Source organism: Pipistrellus hanaki (assembly GCF_964339955.1).
Source record: "Pipistrellus hanaki genome assembly, chromosome: 1".
Lineage (NCBI taxonomy): Eukaryota > Metazoa > Chordata > Mammalia > Chiroptera > Vespertilionidae > Pipistrellus > Pipistrellus hanaki.
In genome coordinates this window covers 61,253,472-61,280,722 of record NC_140503.1, presented here as the reverse complement: position 1 = coordinate 61,280,722, position 27,251 = coordinate 61,253,472, and the positions used below count along the sequence as shown (strand labels likewise).

Genomic DNA, 27,251 nt, shown 5'->3' with positions numbered 1-27,251 from the left:
TTTTTGTTGTTGTTGTTTTTTGTTTTGTTTTGTTTTGGGTGTCATATGGGTGTGAGATTTATTGAGATGATTAGTAAGTTACATAATGTATAATCACTGGGGTGTACACCTGAAAATAATGTAATATTGTATGTCAACTGTAATTGAACAGTCAAAATAAAAAAGATTTTTAAAAAGAAATTAATGGATGAGCTTACTAGCAAAATGAAGACAAAAGGGGGTTAATCAATGAACTTAAAGACAGAACCATATAACTTATCCAATATGAACAAGAGACAAAAAATACTACAAAAAAATGAAGAGAGATTTTGGAACTGTGGTACTATAACAAAATTTAATATTTCTGTTATTGAATTCTACAGGGAGATAGAGAACATGGAACTGAAAAATCATTCAGAGAAAAAACGGATAAAATTTTCTCAATATTGACAAAAACATATACATTCAAAAAGCTGAGGAAACTCCACACAGCATAAACTCAGAGAAATCTAGGCCAAGGTACAACAAAATCAAACTTCTGAAAACTAAAAACAAAACAAATATCTCAAAAGTAGAAAGGGATTAAATAAATAATGATAATCATCCACAAGGGGAAAACAATTCAAACATCAGCTAATTTCTGGTAAATTATGGCTACCAGTAGCACAACATGATTCAAGTTTTGAAAGAACAGTGTTAACAACCCAGAATTCTATATCCAGAAAAAAATATTCTTCTGGAATTAAGTGGAAATCAACACTTTTTAAATTAAAATTTACCCTTTCCTTAATTTTTGTCAATGTTAAATAGCATATGTCAGCCCTGAGTTTTATTGGCAAATAAAATGGGGATAATAATTCTATGGAACCCTATTTGGGCAGCTATGAGGATTAAGGGAAATAAAGTGAAATGCCTGCCATAAAATAAAACACAATAGTCACGTAAAATAAGAAGAAATATATACTAGTATGTTTGCCTCCACTCCTGGTTGTTGATACGGAGCTCCTAAAACTCCTGTAAAAAGGGGTTCTAGGAGCCCTAGCTGATTTGGCTCAGTGGCTAGAGCATCAGCCTGCACATGCCCAGGTTGCAGGCTCAACCACCAGCAGGGGGCGTGCAGGAGGCAGCCGATCAATGATTCTTATCATGATGTTTCTATCTCCCTCTTCCTCTCCGCCTTCTTCTTTGAAATCAATAAAAATGTATTTAAAAAGCATTTTAAAAAGGGAGATCAGCCGAAACCGGTTTGGCTCAGTGGATAGAGCGTCAGCCTGTGGACTGAAAGGTCCCGGGTTTGATTCCGGTCAAGGGCATGTACCTTGGTTGCGGGCACATCCCCAGTAGGGAGTGTGCGAGAGATAGCTGATCAATGAGTCTCTCTCACTGATGTTTCTAATTCTCTATCCCTCTCTCTTCCTCTCTGTAAAAAAATCAATGAAATATATATATATATATATATATATATATATATATATAAATATATATATATATATATATATATATATATATATATATATATATATATATATATATATATATATATATATAAAGGGAGATCATTTGTTTCGATATTTCTCTTTGACCCCACTTCCTGACACGGAGCTCCTAAGACCTTTGTAATTTCCCAAGCAATAGGAGCATCTGCTACCAAGATCTGTGGAATTTCTTGGGTAACAGGAATATCTTTGGTTCTAAGGAGACGACTCTTGGTGGGCTTCTGGCTGGGGCTGGTCCCTGGAAAGAACCAAGCCATCATCAGAACTTGAACCTTCATCCCCATGTACAGGGGAGAGGAGCTGGAACTGGAGTCAATCATCGGTCATGCGTATGTGATGAAGCCTCCATAAAAATCCCAGTAGTATGTGGTTCAGGAAACTTCCAAGTTGGTTAACACATCCACACCAGGAAAAGGAGGTACCCTGACTCCATGGGGATAGAAGCTGCACTTAGGACCCTCGAGACCTCTCTGTATGTACTTCTGCATCTGGCTGTTCATCTGTATCCTTTCTCATACCTTTTAATAACTGGTAAACATCTCTAAGTGTTTCTGAGTTCTAAAGGCCATTCCAGAAAATTATGAAACCCAAGGAGAGTTAGTAGAACCCCAATTTATAGCCAGTTAGTAGGAAGTACAGATAACAGCTGGCAGCTTGCAATTGGCATCTGAACTGGAGGCTGTCTTATGAGGCTGATCCCTTGACTTGTGGGACATGATGTTAACTCAGAATTTAATTGAATTATAGGACACCACCTGGTGTCACAGAGAATTGCTTGGTGTGGGAGAAAAGCCCACTCATTCGGTGGCCAGAGGTGTCCTGTGTGAGTAGGGAAGGAGAAATACAGGAGTGTTTTTTCCTACTCCAGCCAGGATGTACCATCATCATCATGGAAAAAATAAGTGTTTCTGAACAAATGGAGAAATTATAGAATCAAAATAAAGCCAAATACATAAGAGGCAGAGGGAAGAGGGTCCCGAGGAGAGGTCGTCAGACGAGAACAATCCCAGAGCCACGGTCTGTCACTGTGACACTGGGGGCAGGGCAGCCATAGTTGTGAGTTTGAGTGTGTGTGTGTGTGTGTGTGTGTGTGTCCCCTTTTGAGTGTGGAAGATCGTAAATGAGCACGGCAGCAATACCAAAAAAGGATTATACAAGGTTGGGCAAAAAGAGATTTACAGCTGTTCGTATGGACAATAATACAATAATTAATAAATAATACAAGACCTGTATAATGTTACTCAGTGGTTATAGCATAAGCCTGTGCACCAAAGGGTCATAGGTTTGATTCCCAATCAAGTACTTGGGTTGGAGGTTCAATCCCTGACTCCAGTTGGAGACATGCAGGAGGCAACCAATTGATATATCTCTCTCACATTAATGTTTTTCTCTCTCTCTCTCTCTTTGTCTCTCTCTCTTTCTTTCTTTCTCTCTCCCCCCCCCTCCCTTTCATTCTCTCTAAAAATCAATGAAAAAAATAACCTTGGGTGAGGATTAGCAAAATACTACTACTATAAGATAAACTCTGTTTCAGGTACCCATAACTGTCAACCTACTTTTATCCTGCCTTATATATCATGACCAAGTGGGATTTTCCCCAAGAGTGCACCCAAAAGCAATTATTCCAATACATCACATTAATAGAATAAAGGGGGGAAACTACATAATTATGTCAATAGAAACAAAAAAGCATTTGACAAAAGTCAACACCTTTCATAATAAAAACACTCAACAAAGAAGGAATAGAGGGGAATTTCCTCAACCTGCCAAAGGGCCTCTAAGGAAAGCCACAGCTAATGTCACACTTAATGGCTGCAGATTGAATGCTCTCCTTGCAATATTAGGCACAAACAATGTCTGCCACTTCTATGTAACATTATAATGAAGGTTCTAGTAATATGCTGAAGAGACCAGAAAAAGTAATAAAAGGCATTTAGATAAAAAGAAAGAAGTAATATCTCTATTTGTAGGTGACATGAGCTTTTTATATGTAGAAAATTCTAAGGAGTAAGAAAAAACAAAAACAAAGAAAAACAAAACTTATTAGAGCTAATAAACAAGTTCAACAAGATTACAGGCTATAATATCAATATAAAGACAATAATTGTATTTCTTTATAATAACAATGAACAACACAAACATAAAATTAAGAAAATAATTCAATTTTCACTAGCATCAAAGAAAATAAAATACTTAGAAATTTAATCAAAGAAGTTTAGACTGTTATATGAAAAACTACAAATATTATTGAAGGAAATGAAAGAAGACCTACATAAATGGAAAGACATCACATGTTCATGAATCAGAAGACTTTCAATTGTTAAAATGAGAGTACCCCCAAATTAACCTACAGATTCAACTCAATCCCCATCAAAATATTAGCTGTCTTCTTTGCACAACTTGACAAGCTAATCTTAATATTCATATGGAAATTCAATAGCCAATACTATTGGAAAAAAAGAACAAATTTGGAGGACAAATATTGCCTGATTTCATTTTTTTTATGCTTCCTGATTTCAAAACTTGGTACAAAGCTACAGTAATCAAGACAATATGGTATCAGCATAAGAATAGGCAAATAGATCAATGACATAGAATCAGAGTCAAGAAATAACCCTCACATTTACAGCTAATTGATTTCCAACAAGGGTATCAAGACAAGTCAATGGGGGCAAGAAAAGCTTTTTCAACTTAATATCCACGTGCAAATGAGTGAAGGCATATCTGTACTTTACACCATTTACAAAAGTTAATTCAAAATGAGTCAAAGACCTAAATGTAAGACTAAAGCTAAAAAACAGGTGCAGCCGAAACTGGTTTGGCTCAGTGGTAGAGCGTTGGTCTGCGGACTGAAGGGTCCCAGGTTCGATTTCGGTCAAGGGCATGTACATTGGTTGCAGGCACATCCCCAGCGGAGGGTGTGCAAGAGGCAGCTGGTCGATGTTTCTCTCTCATAAACGTTTCTGGCTCTCTATCTCTCTTCCTTCCTCTCTGTAAGAAATCAATAAAATATATTAAACACACACACACACACACACACACACACACACACAAACAGGTGCAAATCTTCATGACCTTGGATTAGGTAATGGTTTCTTAAATATGACAATAAAATCACAAATAGCAAAAGAAAATATAGCCTAGCCAGCATGGCTCAGTGGTTAAGCACCAATCTAAGAACCAGGAAGTCATGGTTTGATTCCTGGTCATGGCACATGCCCAGGTTGTAGGCTTGATCCCTACTGTGGGGTATGCAGAAGGCAGCTGATGGATGATTCTCTCTTATTGATGTTTCTATCTCTCCCTCTCCCTTCTTCTCTGAAATCAATAAAAATATATTCTAAAAAAAAGTAAATATAGATTAAATTGGGCATCATAAAAATAAATTAAAAAACTGTGCTTCAAAAGACATCATCAACAATGTAAAAAGCCAGGCCAGTGTGGCTCAATGGTTGAGCATTGACTTATGAACCAAGAGGGTCATGGTTCAATTCCAAGTCAGGGCACATGCCCAGGTTGTGGGCTCAATCCCTAGTGGGAAGCATGCAGGAGACAACAGATCAATGATTCTCTCTCATCATTGATGTTTCTATCTCTAGCTCCCTCTCCATTCCTCTCTGAAATCAATAATAATAATTTTAAAAAGTAAAAAGACAATCCACAGACAGGGAGAAAAACTGTAAATCATACATTGGAACAGGGATTTCTATGTAGAATAAAGAACTCATACAACTTAACAATAAAAAGACAAATACTCCAATTAAAGATTTGAATAGGCGTTTCTCTAATGAAGATTGAACCGTGCTCAGCATGGCCAGTGGTGAACCTGAGGAGGGGCAGGGAAGGATTACAGAAAACAGACAAGAGAATATAGCTGGAGCCAGGTGGGTCACTGTTCTCGGATGGAGAGACAGTGGCACAGCCTGCAAGCCGAGTCTTTATTTTTTTTTATTTTATTTTTTAAATATATTTTATTGATTTTGTACAGAGAGGAAGGGAGAGAGATAGAGAGTTAGAAACATCGATGAGAGAGAGTCATCGATCAGCTGCCTCTTGCACACACCCCACCGGGGATATGCCTGCAACCAAGGTACATGCCCTTGACCGGAATCGAACCCGGGACCTTTCAGTCCCCAAGCCGACGCTCTATCCATTGAGCCAAACCGGTTTCGGCCCGAGTCTTTATTTTATAGTCAGATCCCACAAGGCAAAGCAAGGGCATGGTCAAGATGTTTACAGTGTTCTCATGAGTTTTATTTATTTATTTATTTATTTATTTATTTATTTATTTAATATATCCTATTGATTTTTTACAGAGGGGAAGGGAGAGAGATAGAGAGCCAGAAACGTCGATGAGAGAAAAACATCGACCAGCTGCCTCCTGCACACCCCCTACCAGGGATGTGCCCGCAACCAACGTACATGCCCTTGACCAGAATCGAACCTGGGACCCTTCAGTCCGCAGACCGACGCTCCACCGCTGAGCCAAACCGGTTTTGGCTCTCGTGAGTTTTAAATCTACTTAATTACATGCACCTGAGAACTCTATCAAGCTTTGTTTTGGCAGAACTTGCTGCATCTCCTACGTCCTACATCACTCAGCCACCTGGGACCACAGGTTAGGACCATAAGGCCAAGCTTTGCCCTCCACGCAGGGACCTGCATGTGGCATTGCTATGAGAGGACCATGCTCTCTTATTAGTCCGAGGCTTGAACCTGTCTAAACACTGTAGCCGCTCTCCACAAAGAAATATTAAAAGGCCAATAATATGTGAAAAGATCTGCTGCCTGCTGCGTTGAGCCCATAACCCTGGCAAATGCCCTGATGAGGAACTGAACCGACAGCTCTTGGGTGCATGGGACAATGCCCAACCAACTGACCCACCCCAGTCAGGGCTGAAAAGATTCTTAACGTCATTAGTCATTGGAGAAATGCATAGGAGATACCACGTCATACCCATTAGGATTATTATAATGAAAAACCCAGACAATAGTAAGTTTGGCAAAGATGTGGAGAAACCGGAATCCTCTCTCAATGCTGACAGGAGTGTAAAACGTTGCAGCCGCTTTGGAAAGCAAAGGTGTCGTGAGCAGCCTCAAGACCGTGCCCCTGGGAGCCTGGCCGCCAGGGCCTGGTGCGTCAGAGCCGTCTTCAGCGCCCGCAGGATGGCGCCCTGGCTGTTCTGCACATTGTGAGCACTGAGTTGCAGCAGGCGGTCGAAGTCCTCCTCCTTGTAGGTCATGTTGAACAGGGAGTAGGGTGAGTCGGGCCCAGTGAGATCCACCTGGCCGGCCGGCAGCTCTGTGGGGCCGCCCTGGATACCTGCTGGGGGGTAGGAGGGAGTTAGGAGCAGCACTCAGAGGCCGCCGCCACTGGGCACAGGGGCGGGCTGTTCCCCACTGAAGGGGCTCCTTGCTTCCCTCCCAGCCCTCTGTGCCTTTGCCCAGAAATATAAATGTGGGGAGTAGGATTCTCTTTTGAGATAGGAGGAGTTTGCTGCTCCTCACACTTTATTTCCTTGTAGCAGTCAGGCCCTCCACGATTCAGGTAACTGAATATCCCACCTGACTATTCAGGTAACCTTATATATCTAGATCAGCTTCAGGGGAAAGCTGGAAACAGCCAGAACAACAAAGTCAAGTAGGTTAGTGAACGGATTCTTAATGACGATAAAACCAAAGGAGTTTTGCTTTGGAAGAACCCGCATTTGCTGAGAGAAGAAGAGAATTCCAAGACGTGTGCTGAGCATGTTAAGAGTAAAGCTGGGAGGCTTGGGATTATGGTGGGAAGTAGAAACCAGGAATAATGCACAGAGGCAGGAGGTTAGTTTTCCCAGCAAAAGGAGAGGAAAGTCTGACCAGCTGGTGGAAGGCGAGGATGGAACAGAATGTGATAAGGGTTTAGATTTCAGGGGTTGCCTTGCTCACTGAGAAAGAGGCCCAGCTCACTAGAGGCCGAGTGAAACCCCAGGGGAGTTTAGGGGCCTCTGAGAGAGGGGGACCGGGACCTCTCTTTCGTGGCTGTCTAGCCTGGGAGCTTTTATGAACTCCTCCAACAATCTGGTTCCTGGTGGAGCAGGCTGCCGACGGTGACAATGCGGGTGGCCTCCGGATGTGGGGATTCTTGGAACTCCACCCCACAAAACAGGAGAGCTGGGAGCCCAGGTGTAGCGAGGGGAACTTGCTAGCAAGGGGGTGGCACAGAGCATGGGGTCATGATAAAGGACAGTGCACAGTGACTTTGCAAACAGAGGGCACCTGCAGGGATGTGGGCATCTGCAGCAGACACCAGGGCACTGCCATGTCCAACACAGGGGGAGGGGGACTAGCCTTAAGACTCTCCTCCCCCTCTGCTGGCCACGGGCCCTGGGGAGGGCCCAAGGCTGCCATGGAGGAGGGGCTGCCTCACCTGGGGCTGAGTGCTCCTGGGAAGAGGCATTGACCAGCGGGAAGTGCAGCAGGACAGGGGCCTCGGGGCAGGTGGGGTCCGAGAAGAGGTGGCACTCCTTGGGCTGGCGCTGGTCCTGCGGGCTGGGCTCCACGCGGGGGAACGGCAGCCCCAGGCCTCGGCAGTACGCCTCAGTCTGCTGCAGCGTCTGGGTGGGGAGAGGGCGCCAGAGAGAACCAGCTGCTTCCTGGTCATCCGGTCTGCGCCCTAGAAATGCCAGGGTGGCTCCCGCCCAGACCACCGGCCCCGTGTCCGGACACCTGGTTCCTGCTCATGGCCCCGGGGCGCCCGGAGGGAGGCAAAGGGCGCCATGGTCTGCGATGCTGTTTGGTTAGGGTCTTTAGCTGGGGCACCCCGCACCTCCGGCCCGATTTCGGGTTGCTCTTGCTGGGCTAGTCAAGTCCCAGAGCCTAGAGGGCCTCAGGAGGGGACCCACGTCCCAGAGTCCCAGGGCGGCTCCGGTGGGATGGGTATGGACGGGCTGGGTCCCCTCCCCGCTCTGGCCAGCTGTTCCCTTCGGGCAGGCCTGGCCTGCTTCCTCCCTGCCCACCTGTCCTGGGAGCCCAGCGCTCTAGCCCTTTCCAACCACGGACCTGGCAGGAGCACTGGCCAGAGCCTCTCACCCCCTCCCTTGGGGCACAGGTGTCTGGGCCAGGGGCCCAGGGGCCCCGCTGCTCGCCCCAGGAGCTCAGCCTGGCCGAGCACCCAGAAGCACCTCAAAAGGCGAAGGCAGGGAGTAGTCGAAGGAGAGGATGAGGTCCAGCCTGCGGCCTGGCCGGAACATGGAGGGGGCGCTGGTGTTGAGGAAGTAGCCGGCATCCACCAGGCAGAGCTGGGGCTCCTGCGGGGTCAGCTGGCCCGGGGTGGCGTCTAGCTGGCTGTCTGGTGGGGGAGGAGAGACAGTCAGGGGCAGCCACTCTGCCACGGACCACCCCCTCCCCGTCCCCTCCTTCACACTGCATCTGCTCCCATGTCCCCTTCCTGCCTCTGGTGTCACTCCCCGAATGCACACAACACCTGCCCTTCCCATGACCTCCTCCAGGCCACACCCCAGGATCGGGTGCTGTGACCCCCCAAGGCCTCCTCGGCCAGTCCCAGCCGCAGTCCACCTCCACCTGGGAGTCCGACCGTGGTGCCCAAGGACCCAGGGCGGCGCTCACCTGCCCAGGCGGAGAACTCCTCCCGGCGGCGGTAGTCCCGGTGCAGCTGCAGGCCCTGGAGGAAGTTGGGGCTGTGCTGGCAGAGCGGCCTGCCTGTCAGGACGCCCTTCAACGCTTGGGCCAGTGCTGTTCCGGGGTGCAGCCAGGAGGCCTCCAGCCCCGAGGGGGTCCTCGAGGAGGCAGGGGGCTCCTCTGGGCCCAGGGAAACAGACGTTGGTCCTGGCGATGCCCGGCCCCGCCTCCCCGGACAGCCCCCCCCCCTCCCCCGCCCCTGGCATCCGAAGGGGAAGCGACCTCACTCCAGGCTCCCCGGCTGCCTCCTTCTCCTACCCGGGCTCCTGGTCCTGTCCTCGATGTGCTGCTTCCAGGCATCCCCCGAGCTGGTGAGGTCATACCAGACATCCAGCAGATTCATGGAGAAGATGTTGCTCCAGATTCCTGAAGACCAACCCCCACGGAAGGTCAGCCCCGGCCTCAGCGCCCGCCCCCCATGGCCTGGAAGCCGAGGCCCCACCCCTGGGTGCAGGTGGGAAATGAGAGGGGAGGCGGGCTGCCTCTGCAGTGCCTCCTCCTCCCGCAGCCCGGTGCGGCCTCAGCCCGGTGCGGCCTCTCGGGGCTCCGCCAGGCTGAGCACCGCGTCACAGCCAGTCCAGGAGGCCTGGCACGGGCCTGGCCAGGGCCTCCGGGGTGGCCTCACCTTCCAGGAAGCAGATCCGGGACTCCGGGAGCCTCCTCATCAGCTGCCCCATGAAGAACTCGGAGCCGAAGAGCTCAGACGGGACAAAGGCTCCGTACTTCAGGAATCCGACCTCGTAGGGGGAGAACTCGACCCACTCTGAGGGGCAGGAGGGAGCGTGGGAATGAGGGAAGAGTGGGGCAGGGGGAGCCCCAGCTCTGATAGGAGTCAAAGGCCCTGCCCCCAGCAGGCCTCAGCCTCCTCCCTGCCTGGCTGACTCCTGAGATGACCACTACCCTACCGAGCCCCTGATCACCCCCTCACCACCATCACCTCCACCCCACCCACCTCCAGGCCAGCAAGGCCCACTGTCTGGCTCATCACCACCAGAACCACCCCCTTCCTGAAGGCTGGGCCATCTATGCAGGAGTTTCCTGTTTGAATTCTCTGGGGACCCACAGGGTCCAGAGCAGCTGTGTGTGTGTGTGTGTGTGTGTGTGTGTGTGTGTGTGTTGGGGGGTGGAGTGGGCAGGACTGAGGACTGTACCTTTGAAGTCGGAAGTCTCCAGGTTGTTCTCTTTGACATTGAGGCTCAGGTAGAGGGGCAGAGGGTTCTGGCCCTGCATCAGTGCAGCTCTCTGTCCTGACAGCTTCCGATCCATCACCTGGGTCGGGGGTGGGGGCTCAGGGCCTGGGTGAAGTTAGGAGCACCCTCGAGGGGGCAACTCCACCGGGACAGGGTGGGTGGGGACGGGCTGCGGGCAGGAGGCAGCTCCCCGAAGGATTTGGGCGGTGTGGGTCGCTTACGCATTCAGTGACCACTCCTGCCCCATGTTCTGAGCACAGGGTCGCCCTGTGGGCTCTGCAGGCTGTGCTCTGTGCCTCCCCAGAGAGTGCCCCTCACAAGGGACCGCAGTCCCCCCGCCCGCTTCCTGAGGCTCAGGGAGGAGGGGGTGTCGACCCGACGCACAGACACGAAGGCGCACGTTCACCTACGCACACGTGTTGTCCAGAAAGGACACTGGCATCCCCTCGTCGGCTGGAAGTGGAGCTGGCAGGAGGATGGGGAGGGCGCGGAGGGGGATTGGGGATGGCCTGAGTCAGGGCGGTGGCGGTGAGGCTGGAATGCTTTAGAGGTAGAATCACTACCCCTTGGCCTAGTTGGATGCGGGGCATGAGAGGCAGGAAGGGCGTGCTGGTCACAGCTTCAGGAGCAAGGTGAGTCCCTGCAAGGTCTTTTCAGAGTAGAAGGTCACCCAGATTTTACAGCCCACCTTACTCAGTCCACGATTGAAGTGTGGTAGTGGTTAGAGCAGTGATTCCCAACCTGGGGCGCTTTGATTTTTAAGAGGGCAACTCAAGAATGAGTGATTAACCCCAACCAGCTAGGGCTGAATAAAGAATTACTTTTCAAAGCACACAATGAAGGTCAGCTTTAAGAAATAAAGCATGATCTGGCCAGTGGTGCTCAGCGGTTGAGTATCGACCTATAAACTAGAAGGTTACCGTTTGATTCCTGGTCAGGGCACATGTGGGCTCGATCCCTAGTGTGGGGCATGCAGGAGGCAGCCAATCAGTGACTCTGTCATCATTGGTGTTTCTATCTCTATCCCTCCTTTTCCCTTCCTCTCTAAAATGAATAAAAATATTTTTTAAGAAAGGGATAAAGCATGATAACTAAGAAAAAAGAAATAATATTTGTAAAACTTTCCTACTGGGACATTTTAAAAGCCAAATGGGTGCCCATTTAAAAAAAAAAACATTATTGCTCAATAATACCACAAGAATTTTTATTCTTATGAACAGAAAAAACTAAGTTTTGTCTTTTTTAAAAATTAACATAATAAACCTTGTAATAAAACTGTGCACTGAGCATGGCCAGTGTGGCTCAGTGGTTGAGCATCAACCTATGAACTAGGAGGTCATCGTTAAAGTCCCAATCAGGGCACGTGCCCGGGTTGCTGATGGCTTGGTACCCAGTGGGGGGCATGCAGGAGGAAGCCAATTGATTATTCTCTCTCAGCATTGATGTTTCCATCTCTCCCTTTTCCTTCCTCTCTGAAATCAATAAAATATACATATATAAATACTAGAGGACCAGTGCAGGAAGCATGGGCCTTCCTTCCCCTGGTGGCCAGCACCGCTTTCACTCTGGCCATAGCCGCCTTTCCACCTTCCCACACCGCCCAGAGGCCTGAAATGGCTGGGTGGTGCAGAACACCTGCATCATCGCCATGGCATCCCACCACACCCCCGGCCACTCAGCGCCTGAGTATGCAAATTAACCTTCCATCTTTGTTGGGTTAATTTGCATACTTACTCCTGATCGGCTGGTGGGCATCCCGAAGGTACAGTCAATTAGCATGTTACTCTTTTATTAGTGTAGATTAATAAAACAAGAACTGTGTATTGAGTCATTACTGGAGGATCAAATGGTAATTAAATTAGTCTTCTTTATGGCCAAACTGCATTTTCTAGTGCCTTGTAAAATGAACAGTTAACAAGCTTCTCCCACTCTATAGTAACTAATTGGTGCCACTAGGCAAAAAGTTCGTTACTAAAACAAACACCCTCAAAACTGAACATGAATTTAAATAGTAGATGAAAGAATACAAGGATATATTAATAAAATAAAAATATTTCAAGTAATTATGTTGGTTTTATAAATTCAATGCCATTTCGATGAAAATCCCATTTATTGTGAAATTAGACTCGCTGATTCTATTATGTATACAGAAGAGCAGAAGGCCAAAAGTAGCCAACAGCAATCTGAGAAGAACCAAGGTGGCAGATAAAGATAACTTGCCCTGTCAGATATGAAGATGTATTACAAAGGCAGAGGAACTAAGCCAGTGAGATATTGGCACAGGATCAAGAATCAGTCTCATCAGAACCGAACAGAGAGCTCAGGAAGAGCCCTGTGACTATGAAAGCTGACACATGCCGGAAGCAGAAGGCCATTCAGTAACGGGGGAAAAAACAATATATGATATCGGAAAAGTTTGCTATCTATTTGAGGAAAAATAACCTGGAGTCCTATTCATGTAATACCTGAAGATAAACTCTGGGCAGATTCAAGTCCTAATTGTAAAAGACAAATCTTTAAAACTTTTATAAGAATATATAGGACACTATTTTATAACTTCACGATAGGGAAAGATTTCTTAAGAAGAGCCAAAAAACACAAACCATGAAGAAAAAGAATAATACATTGGGTTATATTAAAATTATGCATCAAAATCTATTAGGTTTGATAAAGGATTAATATCTAGGATATATAAAGAATTCCTACAAAATAATACAAAAAGATGAACTAAATAGAAAAATAGAAAAGAATTTGAGTAGATAATCCATAGAAAAGAAAGTTTCAATGAAAATACACTTGAAAATACGATCAATCTCACTAAAAACCAAGAAAATGAAAAACTACAATAGAATTTCATTTCATATCCATAAAATAAAAATTTTAAAACCTGAAGAGCATGTAGGGGAAAGAAGTTATGATACACTGGTGGTGGGGTGTGTGAATTAATACAACCCTTTGGGAGAACAATAGCTAGAAAAGTTGAAGGTACATGTACCCAGTGGCCTAACAATTGCACTACTGGGTGTGCAACTTCAAGGCACAGAGAATCTCTAACACATGTGCACAGGGAGACCTGTATAAAGCCATTTGTGTAAATAATATATTTATCTTAAGGATGTACATTTTTAATAAAAGTATACCTAGCCCAAACCGGTTTGGCTCAATGGTAGAGCGTCGGTCTGCGGACTGAAAGGTCCCAGGTTCGATTCCGGTCAAGGGCATGTACCTTGGTTGCGGGCACATCCCCGGTAGGGGGTGTGCAGGAGGCAGCTGGTCGATGTTTCTCTCTCATCGACGTTTCTAGCTCTCTATCTCTCTCCCTTCCTCTCTGTAAAAAAATCAATAAAAATATATTTTAAAATAAATAAATAAAATAAATAAAAGAATACCTAGTAAAGGTATCTATAGTAAAGTACATAATAACGTCATATACAATACAGGTTATATATTATGTAATATAGTAAAATCTGTATATAGATTGCAGATACGTGCTCATAAACCTATATTCAGAATAGTGATGACCGCTGAGAGCGGGAGGGAAATGGGACTGGGGGGAAGGGAAGGGCCACTTTAACTCTTTCTGTTACATTTCATTTCTTAGCCTGGTTGATGAGATCATGAATATTAATCACATTATTCTTTATGCTTTATGCATTTTATTAGGTCTGAAGATTATCTTAATAAATATGTAACAACATTAATATTTCTTAAAAAGTAAATGTATATATTTTTGCTGTTGTTTTTTTTTTTAAAGAGAGAAGAATGAAGAGGGAGAAAGAGAGAAAGAGAAACATTGATGGCTGCCTCCCACAGGTACCTGACAGGGGTGAGGGGTGAGGGGAATGAAGCCTGCAACGTAGTATATTTGATAGTTTACTTTAAAAAAATATATTTTATTGGTTTTTTTACAGAGAGAAAGGGAGATAAAAAGTTAGAAATATCAATGAGAGAGAAACATTGATCAGCTGCCTCCTGTACACCCCCTACTGGGGATGTGCCCGCAACCAAGGCATATGCCTTTGACCAAAATCAAACCTGGGACCCTTCATTCTTCAGGCCAATGCTCTATCCACTGAGCCAAACCGGTTAGGGCTGATAGTTTACTTTTGCTATGCATGTTAAATATACTTTTTTGTGTTTTAGTTGTTTCAAATGCTTTTAAAAAAAAAAACACTTTGTTCAGATAATTATATGTGGTAAAACAATAGTGCAAAAAAATCACTGATTTTAATAATTGTATCGTTTAATGTAAGATTCAGTAGTTAACGTACTAAGCTTTCCTTAAAGAAGCAATGTATAAAAAACATTATATACTCAGGTTGGTCTTAATGGTGTTAGGAAAATAGTAAAGAAATATACTAGCTAACATTGAATGCTTATTCTATGCCAAGTGCCATTGATTGCTCACAATAACCCTGTTAGGTAAGTATTATACCATGCTTATTCCTATTGTACAGGTGAGAAAATTGAGGCACAGAGAGGGTAAGCTACTTGCCTAAGGACATATAGCTAGTGAGACGCATAAGGTCTAGAACGCAGGAATCTGGCACCAGAATCTTGCTTTTAACACTACCATGACGATGAAGAGAAAGGATATATTTCATATTGCAGTATAAACAAAATAAAAGCTGTTTGAACAGTCTCACTGACTCTTAAACGCATGCAAAAGCTTTTTCTGCTGAACCGACTTTAGCGTGGTCTGGTCCCTAGTCCTCGGGAGGCCCAGAAATTTCACATAAGTTTAATTGAAGAATAGCCTGGCTCCTAAAGGCAGCATCCCAAAGCTGGGCAGACACTGAAACACAGCGGTTTCCGCATTCTTTAACCAAGGGTCCAGGACGCTTTCCCTGCAGACATGCGCCTGCGCGCCAGCTAGCTGCGGGGTTGCCGCAGCCTTGCCCGTGCACTCACGCTCCGCCCCGCACGCACAGGCGCCCTACCTGGTTGTGCAGCATGGACTCCAGCACCAGAGCCCACAGGTCCACAAAGGTTGTGGGGCGCCTCTCCTCCATCCGCAGCTCCAGCTCCTGGCGGTAGCTCGCCAGCCGCTCCGAGGAGAAGGCGTCCAGCTTGCTCTGGGCCAGGTGTTCCCGGGCATATCGGATGGGCCCCTCGAGGTCCTTCTGCGACCACTCAGGGTCCCCGTATAGTTGGGCCATGGTCCTGGGAGAACAACGGGACAGCACAATGGGATGATGAGGCGCGGCACTGGTTGCTGCAACTCCTTCTCCTAACCCTGGAGATGTCTCCCAACATTTTGTTCCTGCTACCGAAGCCCCGCCTTTCTGGAAAATGCTTCAGGGCTTTTCCTCCTCCCAGCTCAGGGCTGTTCAACATACACATCATGTGAGCCACGTATGTATTAATAATTAAAAATTCCTAGTAACTACACTTTTTAAAAGATCAGTAAAAGTTAATTTTAATAATGTGTTTAATTTAAGTGATCATTTTCAATATGTAATTAGTATAAAAAATTAAGATAAATTTACATTTTTCCAAATGTAGTCTTCAAAATCCATACAACTTGGACTAAGCACATTTCAAGTGGCCAATAACCCTACATGGCTACAAGCTACTGTAACATACAGCACAGCTCCATCTTCGGAGGTCTGCCCTAAAGCCCTTTGAGGCTGTCACCTGCACTCTTTGAGGTGAATATCCTCTTTCACTTCTTTAAATCACATTTCAATAAGAATGCTTCTCTAACAGTGAAAAGTTCCATTTCATTATAGGCAGGCTGGTGTGTAGGGAGACAGTTTTGTCTTTAGGTAAAATAGCGCCTCTTGACCTCAATTTCCTCATCTATACTATTTATACTATAGGGACAATAAGAGAAACCGCCCTAGAGAGTGTTTTGAATACTAAATGAGGGAATAGCAATTACAGAAAAAGGAGCTATCAATTTGGAGTTCCGGGAACGCGTCAGACACGTTAAGTGCTTTGCTTGGGCTGTCCCACTCTGATCCTATGGAGGATGTGCTGTTATTACTCCTGTTTTGGAGATGAGTCAATGAGAATCAGAGCAAATAAGACGGTCAAGATGACCCAGCCAGTAAGTGGTGTGTGGAGACTCAAACCCAGCTCCTTCTGAATCAGTTGCCTTAGAGTCTTCGGAAGCATGGAGAGGAAATCCTGTAATGCCTCCCTCATGGCAGGACTTCTGTGATTCCTGTTTCCTCCCTTTTGAGGCAGCCACTGGGCACCCATCAGACCATACTGCTCACAACTACTTGGTCTCCCCATATAGAGGGTCCCTCTGGTGTCCACTCTGGGGCCTGTCTCTCTGGTTCTCCAGTCCCCAGGTCCTCACCATGTAGCTCCCGAGATGCCGCTGAAGTAGGTCACACAGTCCAGGAGTCCCAGCTTTTTCAGAGCCAACAGGTGGCCATAGAGAGAGGTCATGGCCCGGGCACCTCCTCCTGTGGCCATGATCCCCACGATGGGGACCTGGACCACACAAAGACACAGGCTGGCTTAACAAGGACAGGGATAGAGCTGCCTCCTGCCTCCAGAGAAGGGACCTGATCAGGACGGGGTCAGGGCCCTGTGCAGTCAGAGTTAGAGCTATCACCCAGCCCCTCCCCAAAAGTGACTGCTCTCAGCCCTGGACACAGCTCCAAAGGGAGTGCGGACCCCAGAGCTCACCATGCTCCACATCTCCTCCCACATGCTCACTGCCCAGTCTGCCGACTGGAGTGTCTGGAGAGGGAATACTCCCGTAAGGCCGGCCCAAGCTATCTGCACCCCCACCCCTATGAATCCCCCAAACCTCATCTTCCTGTAGGTCTCGGTCCAACTGCAAGGCCTTCTTCAGGGCCTTGGCCACCACCTGCTTCCTTCTGCTCAGGAAGGCTTTCTCCTCCACACATAGGTCGAAGCCCAAGCGCACGGCCAGCTCCTTAGGGCTGGGGCAGCAGAGGGTCCAAGGGTCAGGGGCACCTGCAGAGCTCAGCCGCTGGTTGGCCAAGCCCACAATAGCTGCCAAATAACATCCCTGCTCCAGACCCCGAGGACCAGTCTTTCCACAGCACTCCCTGCCCGTGAGCACCCCTTACCGTCCCCGACAGATGTAAATGTCCCTTACCAGCCCGCAGCCTTGAGCTGTAGCCTCATTCCTGGGGCCTGAAATCAAAGCAAGAGACTTTGCTCAGAATGTCCAAGACCCTGCAGGGAATGAGAGTATCCACAGGGGCCTTGGGCTCCCCAATCTGTGTTCTCTCTGGCACTCCCCATCCAGTTGAGGTCACTTACGTTGGTAGCAGGAACATCAATGATCATCTCCTTCCCCTTAGTCAAGGACTTCAGAGGCATAGCGAGGTGCCCTGCTGAGATGTCTGAGTTCCAGTCTTTGCTTTTAGAGCTCTGGAGGGAAATATTCATTCATTCATTCATTCACTCACTCAACAAACCCTTACTGAGTAGCTAAACAGTGATCCAGACAGATACAGTCCTTCCCTGGTAATATAAAAATAACTACAATATTTAAAATTATTAAAATTATCTATATATATATAAAAACCTAAGCGACCATTACGACCCAAAAACCAGAACGACCAAAGCAACCAGTCGACCAGGTGCTATGACACGCACTGATCACCAGGGGGCATATACTCAAGGCAGAAGCTGCCCCCAGTGGTCAGTGCACTCCCACAACCAACCTCCCATGGCCTCTCCCCCGCAGCCTGCTGCCCCCCCTCCATAGGCCTCAATTAGGGGGGGTGGGGAAGCCAGCCAAACTCCCAGGAGGAGGAGGAGGAGGAAGCAGCCTTGGAAGGAGACAAAAGGGGGGCAGGGAAATCACTGGCATGTCTTAAAAGCAAGAAGGGACAAGCTATGGCTGGAGCATCATGAATGAGGGGAACGTGGATCAAACGAGGCAGCAGAGGTGGGCAGGGGCAGGCTGTGCAGGGTCTGTGGGCACAGACATAGGATTTTTCTGAGAGCATCACTGGAGGAGCCAATAGAGGGCTCAGGCAGACATAGTGTAACAGCCCCTCGCCACACCCACTCCAGGCCCTGGTGACCCTCCTGTCTGCCAAGGGCAGGTGCTAATTGGGGGAGGCTGACACAGCCACGGGGGACTGGCCTTGGCAGGGGGAAGGCCAGGGAGGGGCCTGCGGCAGCTGGAGCTAGCCCAGGGCCCAGGTTGGTGAAAAATCTCCAGAGTTGAGACCCACCCTCAGGCGCCCTCTCAGCTCTGCCTCTTGAGCCGCCATGTAGTGAAAGCAGAAGACAGAGGCTGTGCCCAGGGCCAATGTCTGCGTGTCTTCATAGGACCCCTTCAGCACCAGCTCCAGCTCCAGGCTGTCCTGATCTAGGGAGAGAGGGAGGGGGGTAACATCAGGGGAAGGACCCAGAACACCGGCAGTGCTGCCTGGACGTGATGAAGGCCCTGTGGCTAGACAATGTCAAGCAGGATGCTGGAAAGGGCCCTCCCCAGCCTGCTGGGCCCCATCCCCCATGAAACGCCCACCTCCTGGGACATGCCCTCCTCCAGGTCAGGGGACCCTCGTGTTGCCCTTCTGCTCTGTGGGCAAGGAGAGGCAAGCTCTGCCCTGGCCTGTATGGGTTTCCCAGCCACCCCACCTACCCCCCACATTCCGAGCAGAGGGCAGGCCTGGTTCTCACCTGAGACCCCGGCTGTGTTCCCCGCGCTCTCCAGGAGGATATCCAGGCAGGACAGCTCTCGAGCCTGGGGCAGACCACAACCTCACCCTCTGAGCCCCACTGTCCCAAAGCCACCACCCACAGAACAAGAAGGGGGGTCCAGAGAGGGACTGGACCAGAAAACCCTCACCTCTGATGCGCTGAGACTGCTAAGCCAGACGTCCTGGGACAGCCGGGGGAGCCCCCTCTCCACCCTCCCCAAGCTCGCCTAGATTTGCCGAACCCCTGGGACCTCTGCAGGCCCCCAGCTGCCAGGCACAGTTTTGTGTGTTTTTTTCAATCTCTGCGTTTCTCTAAACGCCTCAACCTGGAGGATGCGTTCATTCTACTACAGCTGCTCCCTAAGAGTATCATACAAACCTCCGGTCTTCAGGGCAATGAAATGGGTCAGATAAATCCTTGACATTTTAGCAACTAGAGCACCTCCGACTGCCCTCCACGTAACTGACTTCCCCAACGAGACTGCAGCGTTCTCTCTGTAATGCCTGCCGGCGGACAGCTGCAGCCCATCAGCATCTCCACCTCCCCCCGCCCACCCCATCTCCATCACCTCAGATAAGGCGCAGCTGCCATGGATGGCTATTCTAATGTGTGCAGGCATCCCTCGGAGATATTGCGGGTTCCCTTCCAGACCAGCGCAACAAAATGAGAGTCACAATAGAGTGAGTCAGAATCTTTTTTGCCGGTGGAAGGTTTTGCCTTCAATGTGTAAACAAATGCAACATTTGCGAAGAGCAATAAAGCGAGCCCCATACCACGTGGCATGCCTGCATCCGCAAAAGTCACGCTAGTCCGTCCAACAGGCAGAAGCAGGACCCTGAGGTGGTGCCCCCTTCCATTTGGGGCTCTAGGCGCCTTATCCACATCCTGCTGGGCCTGGCCCTGGCCCTGGTCCCGGTCAGCTTGCTTGTGGGGGGACTGCACTTTGAGTCGAGAGTTTCTAATGCGTCTCTCACCGCCATGTGCCCTTTCCTTTGTGGTCTGCTGCAAAGCTCTGTCCTTGCTTTGTCCCACCTGGCCCGCTCTCTTTCCCCCCCCCCCCCACCTCAGCTCCCCTCACAGGCCTGGGAGGGCAATGGTTACCACAAGGACGTTGTTGGTGATGAGGTTTTCTGGGCGGTCTGACCTGGAAAATCAAACAGTCCACAGTCTGGCCTTGCGAAAGCTAAAGTTCCCTACGCTAACCGGCCCCCTCCCAGCCCAGGCTCCGCCCCGTGGGGACTCCTGGGTGATGCTGAGGGTTCTCGGAGTCCTGGATACTATTCAGGGTGTGGGGAGATGCTTCTGAGGAGTGAAAGGTGAAGAGAGAGAGAGAGGAGGGCAGAGAAAACATTGACCTTCCTCCCCTCATTTCTCTAAAAGGAATCCCTAGCCCAGCCGGTGTAGCTCAGTGGTTGAGTGTCTACCTATGAACCAGGAGGTCACAGTTTGATTCCCGGTCAGGGCACATGCTCAGGTTTTGGGCTTGATCCCCAGTGTGGAGTGTGCAGGAGGCAGCTGATCAATGATTATCTCATGGATGTTTCTATCTCTTTCTCCCTCTCCCTTCCTCTCTGAAATAAATAAAAATAAAATCAATAAAAATATATATATATTTTAGCTGAAACCGGTTTGGCTCAGTGGATAGAGCGTTGGCCTGCGGACTGAGAGGTCCCAGGTTCAATTCCGGTCAAGGGCATGTACCTTAGTTGCGGGCACATCCCCGGTAGGGGGTGTGCAGGAGGCAACTGGTGGATGTTTCTCTCTCATCGATGTTTCTGGCTTTCTATCCCTCTCTCTTCCTCTCTGTCTGGCAGGTTTGGGGAGATGAGGGACAGGGAATCTGGGCTGAAAAGACCAATGGGAAGAGCTGCGTCAATGACATTTCCCTAAATAAAGCCTGGGACCTTAGACACTCCCTGGGCTGTGTGAGACTGCTCACGTTTTTTCTTTCTTTCTTCCTTTTTTAAAAATGTTTTCATTTAAATTATTTAAAGTATTACATATGTCTCCAAATCACGCCATTGACCTCTCCCCAGTCATTCCCATCCCCCCAGCACATGCCCTCACCCCTCTACTGCCTGTGTTCATGGGTTATGCTTATATGCATGCTTACAAGTCCTTTGGTTGATCTCTTGCCCTACCCCTGGCACCCGCCTCCACCTTCCCTCTGAGTACTCACGTTTTTTCCATCAGAAACTCCACATCCAGCTCCTCCTGTCCCTGGAATCAAAGACGAGCAAGTCACTCATATTTACGTAAGTCTTCAGAGTTGACAGAATGCTTCTACATTCATCATTTCATCACCTCGAGTCTCTAAGGAAGGCACAGTATTACAGTTCTTCCCATTTTGCAGATGAGGAAGTTGAGGCTTAGGGAAAGAGGGATGGGCTCTCTGCCCAAGTTACCACAGTTGGTAAGTCTGCGGAGAACAGGTCTCTGGCAAGGCTGAGGGGGGAGATAAGGAGCACAAGCCCCAGAGGCTTGATGCCCAGGGCCCATTTCATCTTCCTCTTGAGTGGGATCCGACCCCAGAGCTCTGGCCTCCTCCGCCCCGCCCTCCGCTGCTGCAGAAAGAACGCAGAGACCTTCACCAAGCCGGCCTGGCACACGGGAGGCCAGAGGCGGTGAGTAGGAGTGACGAAGCCACAAACGCCCCAAGGGTTAGTTGCTTTTTGAGGACAGTAGGAAGTTCTCCTCCAAAACCTCCTCCCACAGACAGTAAAATTTCTCCCTTGAATGACTTGGTCTATAACTATCAAGTTGAGCCTTGCCTTTCCTATTAAAATGTAAATATCTCCAAGAGGGGTTTGCCTCTTTCGGTGAATCAGTTCAACCCAGCAGCCTCCCAGCACATGGGGGAAATTGTGCAACTTCCTCAGCCTGGGTCTGCGGGGACTCCCCTCGCACCTGCGGGCGCCGCGAGAAGGTCTTCCGGAGCGGCGGGCCGGGGACGAGGGCTGAGACGTCGCAGAGAAACGTGCAGCAGACATCATCCTCCGTGACCGGGTCCTCATCGCAGACACTCAGCTCCAGGACATTCTAGGACCAAGAACAACGTGGCACACATTTACCCATGGCTACAGCCTGCACCAGAGCCAAAAAATAAAAATAACAGCAAAATTTACAAGTAGTAAAAGAAAACCCAGAAAAGTTCCCAATTTACCCTGCTATTTTTTATTTAAAATAAAATAAATAAAATTCTGCCAAGACCGGGTTGGCTCAATAGATAGAGCGTCAGCCTGGGGACTGAAGGGTCCCAGGTTCGATTTCGGTCAAGGGCATGTACCTTGGTTGCGGGCACATCCCCGGTGGGGGGTATATCAGGAGGCAGCTGATTGATGTTTCTCTCTCATCGACGTTTCTAAACTCTCTATCTCTCTCCCTTCCTCTCTGTAAAAAAATCAATAAAATATATTTTTAAAAATATTTCAAAGAATCTTTCCTCCCCCATCACACCCCTGCTTTGCTGGTTCCAATAGGGGCACTGCATGCACCAGGCGGTGTACTAGGAGTACGTTACCTTTAACCCCACAGCAGCCCAAGTCAGGAGGGCATTCTTCCTGTCTCCATCCCATGGATGGCCGGAGAGAGGACCAGCCACCTGCTGGAGGCCAGGCCCCGAGCCCTGGGCTCACACACGGTCCCCTGTACGGCCATCCAGGCGGGGCCCAGAGACCCCCACTCCCCGCTTCTCTAAGCCCAGGGGAAAGTGTGCTCTAATCCAAGACCCCTCCCTGCTCCGTACAGCCTGCCCTCGGGTGGGTGGCATGACCTGTACCTTAACCTGACTCTGGATTAGGAAACTGAAGGTCTCATTCCATACGGGCCGGCTGGAGTTGGCGACTGTTCTGGTCTTAAATGTTATTCCAGGTGCGGTTGGCAGCTGTAGGACCACGTAGGGGTCAGCCTGGCTCACTGCCAACGTCAAGAGAATCATCGTGAGAGAGAATTCCCCCCACCCCTCTCCAGGGGCCTTGCCAGATTCCCACCCAGACCCCGGAGGCCACAGTGGACAACCCACCCCAGGCCAGTCCCAAGGCACGGGTTGGGCCCTCCCCTTGGGAGCCAGGCACCCCGATAGCCCCGAAGCCCACGGGACAGTTACTCACACACGTCAGCCCAGCCCAGGCCCCGAGCCTCCAGGACCCTCACGGTGAGTCGCCAGCAGGTGGAGGCCTCCCCCTGCGGAGAAATGGCAGATCAACCCGTCCTTTCTGCTCATTCCTGAGCCCACCCGTCTGGGCCAGGCTTCTCCCGAGAGGCTCAGTGGCACTGCCAGGTGCTCTGGGGCCAGACAGCCTTTGCCCACCTCTGTCCTGGGCCAGTGGTTCTGGGCTGCAGCAGCCAGGGCACCAAGGAGGGGGGTTGGGATGCATGGCCCTCTCTCCCCGTCAGAGACAGGCCTGCACAGGGTGGTGGAGGAAGCAGGGAGCTGAGGACGAAGGAATGGCCACCACGCTGGGCATGTCAGTTCGGGGTCACCCCATCCCAGGGTTCCCAGAGAGGGCAGCCCTTTGGGAAAGCGTGTGACCCCACTGCCCAGCCTGCCCTCCAGACAGGAAGTGGACGCCTGGCTCCAGGGAGGCTGAGCCTTGGGGAGCCACAGGCACTCACCTGCTCTTGGGTGGAAATTAGGAAACCCCAAGAGCATCAGGCGTTACTGTGAGCAGTGGGTGAAGGGTCCCTGTGTGTGACGATGCTGGCGAGAGGCGGCCCCGTGAGGACGAAGAAGAAACGAAGTGGGCAGAAGCTGGGGGGCGGGGGGCAGAGGAGCAGAAGAAGGTGGCAGGGGAGAGCAGAGGGCAGGTAGGGTGTGGCTAAGTCCTTCTGGGCACAGGCCCCTGGGGAGATGCCCCAACCCCCCACGATGAAGGTCCTTGGCTGGGACCAGGGTTTCTGCTCTTCGCCAGGCCTGGCTGTGTAGCTGCTTCTGGGCGCCCTGCACACGGTTTTGATAAGAAGCCTCTGTGATCTGAGGCAGAGGCAGCACCGTGCTTGCAAGGTGGACATTTGTCATGGCCTGGATGGGACATGTTTGAGGAAACCAAAGCTGCTTCCTGCCTCGCACCCTCCCAGGACCTGGCCCACTGCAGTGCTTGTCTTTTCTCCCCTCCCCGCCCCCGGCCCCTTACCCCCACCCCCCGCCTGGGAGACGGCCCTCTACTCCTCGCAGGTGCTCCTTGCTAGGGGCTGGCTCGGTGTCCACAGGACGTGACTCTCCACTCCCCACAGAGAGCCTCACAGGACAACGGACCACAGCAAAGCCACCGGGGACGCACGCCCCACCCCCACCCTCTCCCCTGGGTCCCGGCATGGCCCCCTCCCGCGGCTCCGTGCGGAGTGTCCTGTCACTCGGCCGTCTCTCCCGCAGAGCACAGGTAATCCTCCCAGCAAAGTAGGCGTGCTTCCCCCTCCCTGATCGCTACGACGGGTCATCGCTAAGGGATTAGCTCCAGGGACACCAGCCACATGTCAGCTCTGCAACTCTTAAGCCTGAGGTTGACATTGGCAGGGATTTCCTGCGTTCTGAGACACCTGGCTGCCTTTCCTCCCTGCACCCAGATCCCGTCACTGTGCCACAGAGAAGGTGCTGGCTGGGGGCCCGGCCTCGCAGGGTGCTGTGCTGCCATGTCCGCTTCAAAGCAGAGGGCAGGGCAGGGGCAGCCCGCCCTCTGACGTCTCTCGGGCCTGCTCAGAGGTGCCCCCAGACGCTCACTCCTCACCCAGGCACGCTGCCCAGCGTGAGCATTGTTGCTCACGCTCAGACCTCAGGGTCATGGGGAGCCTCTCAGCGTCAGACAGCCCCCATCCCTGGCAGGCTTCTCCTCACCCCTCAGACACGCTGACATGGGCACCCCCAGGACGGACTCTGACAATAATTCTGGCGGGTCACACCAGGGGCAGTGGAGCGGAGTGGGCGAGGGCAGCCGCCCAGCCAGGCTGTCAGGATCTGAACCCTGGTCCTCCACCTGTTTGCTGTGTGACTCTGAGCGAGTCACTACACCTCTCGGTGCCCTCTTTTCCTCATACGTACGTAGAGGGACTAACCATAATTTCAACCTCACGCCGTGTTCTGAGGCTAAAGGTGTTAACGCTGATGAAATGTTTAGCAAAAGGCCAGCCGTTTCTATATAACTGCTCTTATGTGCTTGTCATGTTTCTAGGTGCTGTACTAACATATTACATCTATGAACTTGATTGAATCTCCTAACAACCTTCTAAGATAGTAGCCTCGTTTCCTCTCATTTCACAGACGAGAGCACGGAGGCTCGGGAAGGATCGCTTGCCCTCAGCCTCAGAGCCAGTCGGCGACATCGTCAGGATTCAAACCCAGGTCTGCAAGGCCAGAGCTCACGACCCTGTGCCATTCTGCCTTCCCGGGACTGTGCTTCTCTGTCAAACCATGCACGCTGCCCCACTGCCCTGTGGGTATCTAGAATTCCATAGGTTTGTTTTAGCCAAACACGATATTGAAAGAACATGGACACCCAATGGGGCTCCAGGGGAGACCTGAGCAGGATCCTTTTTCCCCTGGGGTCTTGGGCTCCATCTTCCCCATTGAAAGATGGTCTCCCCTGGACTACAGTTCACCGATGACTGACCCTAGACCCTTGAGGAGGAGTTCCTCAGCAGGAACCCCCTACCCAGCTTCCTGAAGGATCCTGGGAGCGCCTTCCTGCAGAGTCCCAGCCACCGTCTCCCCCAGTGCAGGGACCCTGGGACCCACTCCATCCTCCTCTCTGTGCAGAGGATCATGGGGGATGTGGCCCAAGGGAGTCCCCAACCAAGGTCCAGAGTATCCGAGGCCACGGGGTCTTCAGCAGGAAGAGAGAGGAGCCCACCCCCGTTTCCCTGCTGGCACCGAGCGGTGCGTGCTGGGGCGGTGAGGAGGTTGGAGAGGAGTGGAAGCTACAGCACAGCCTCAGGCCCGGCGCCTCCTGAGTCAGGCTGAGCAGAGCAGGCACGTCCCACAGCAGGTCCCAGGTGCCCGGCCCGGCCTGGCAGCCACCCTCCTGCCGCCAGAGCAGGCTCCGGGCTCCGTCCGGCAGGAGAGCCTGGGTGGAGGCGCCGCTGAGGCTCACCCTGCACGCTGGGTGTCAGGGGCCTGATGCTAGGGACTCAGCCAGGTCCAGGAGGCAAGGTGTGTCCCAGGTGTGAGGGCAAACCCAGCCTCTCAGGGCACTGACCGTGGGCTGTAATTTCCCCCCTGGGCTGGGCTTAGGGCCGGCAGAGGGTGGGAGGAGAAGGGTGCCCCGCTTTCTCGGGGAGATGAGGATGGAAGCGACACTTCAGAAACCTCTGTGGCTGGGTTCTGGGGCTCAGGCTCCAGCTAGAGGAGCCGATGGAGCCAGGGCTTTCTAGCACCTTCACCACCCTGCTCCCGCGGCTTTGAGTTCCTCCCAGACCCCATCCGGGCATTTGTGCCGATATCCGCCCTGCAGAGGGGCCTCCAGGCCTCAGGCTGACACAGCTGGGCAGCAGGTGGGTGGGTCCCTCTCTGCCTTCCCCAGGATTGCTTGTTGTCTGAACCCAACTCAGGCCTGGATCTCAGGGCTAAGACTCCAAGAGCCCAGGAAAGTTTGCAAATAAGGTAAATGCCTCTGCTTAGTGTACTAGGTACACTCTGCCCCTTCGTGGCCACCCACTGGGGCCCCAGGGGAGACCTGAGCAGCCAGCCTCTCTGGCCTTGTCCCTGCAGAGAATGAGAACTCTGGGCTAAGGGGAAGCACATGGCAGGGCGAGGGTGAGCAGTTTTGTAAGCTTCCCTGGCCTGGTTTCAGCCTCATCCCTGAGTCTCGGGCAGAGTAAATCGTTGACAGTGAATGGGGATGGGGGCTGGCAGAGTTTTGGAGACGCACAGGCTGGTTCCCGGGTCCCAGGGAGTCCGCTGTCGGCAGTGGTGGCTGTGGGCCTGGCAGGACCTGTGTTGCTTTGAGGGGAGGGTGGGGAAGGTTACCTCATGAGGATGGTCAGGTGTCTCCCTAGGTGTCAGTCTCTCCATGCCAATCCTTTCAGCTCTGCTCCGGGCCCAGCTCCTGCCAAGATGCCAGCTCCCGGGCTGGCTGGCAGCAGCTCTTCCAATGGGATGGGACTGACGGTGCCTCTGCCGGCCCCTGAGGAGCCGCGGTCCTATAAGCAGGTTGGGGCTCCACCCTCAGGTCACTCCTCAGCCAGAGCCTCTCTTCCCCAAGAGGCTGGTGAACCTGCGCCTCCAGAAACTGCTGGCAGGGCTCCAGGGCCGGTAGGTGAAGCAGCG

At 50.6% G+C, this 27,251-nt stretch overlaps 1 protein-coding gene across 1 annotated transcript; it reads right to left on the bottom strand.

Annotated features, from left to right (window-relative positions):
* Positions 1 to 5,824: 5,824 nt before the first annotated feature.
* Positions 5,825 to 26,996, bottom strand: PLA2G4D (phospholipase A2 group IVD; the record flags this gene model as incomplete). The annotated part of the gene is made up of 20 exons (XM_084889541.1): positions 5,825 to 6,798; positions 7,885 to 8,071; positions 8,639 to 8,805; positions 9,084 to 9,275; positions 9,414 to 9,521; positions 9,781 to 9,918; positions 10,307 to 10,424; positions 15,286 to 15,508; positions 16,656 to 16,792; positions 17,115 to 17,250; positions 17,430 to 17,467; positions 17,597 to 17,707; positions 18,523 to 18,659; positions 18,974 to 19,037; positions 20,096 to 20,138; positions 21,174 to 21,214; positions 21,902 to 22,033; positions 22,773 to 22,909; positions 23,104 to 23,176; positions 26,952 to 26,996. 20 exons carry the CDS (start codon positions 26,994 to 26,996, stop codon positions 6,572 to 6,574), a joined length of 2,454 nt encoding a protein of 817 aa, XP_084745667.1. The 3' UTR covers positions 5,825 to 6,571.
* Between the last annotated feature and the right edge of the window lie 255 nt (positions 26,997 to 27,251).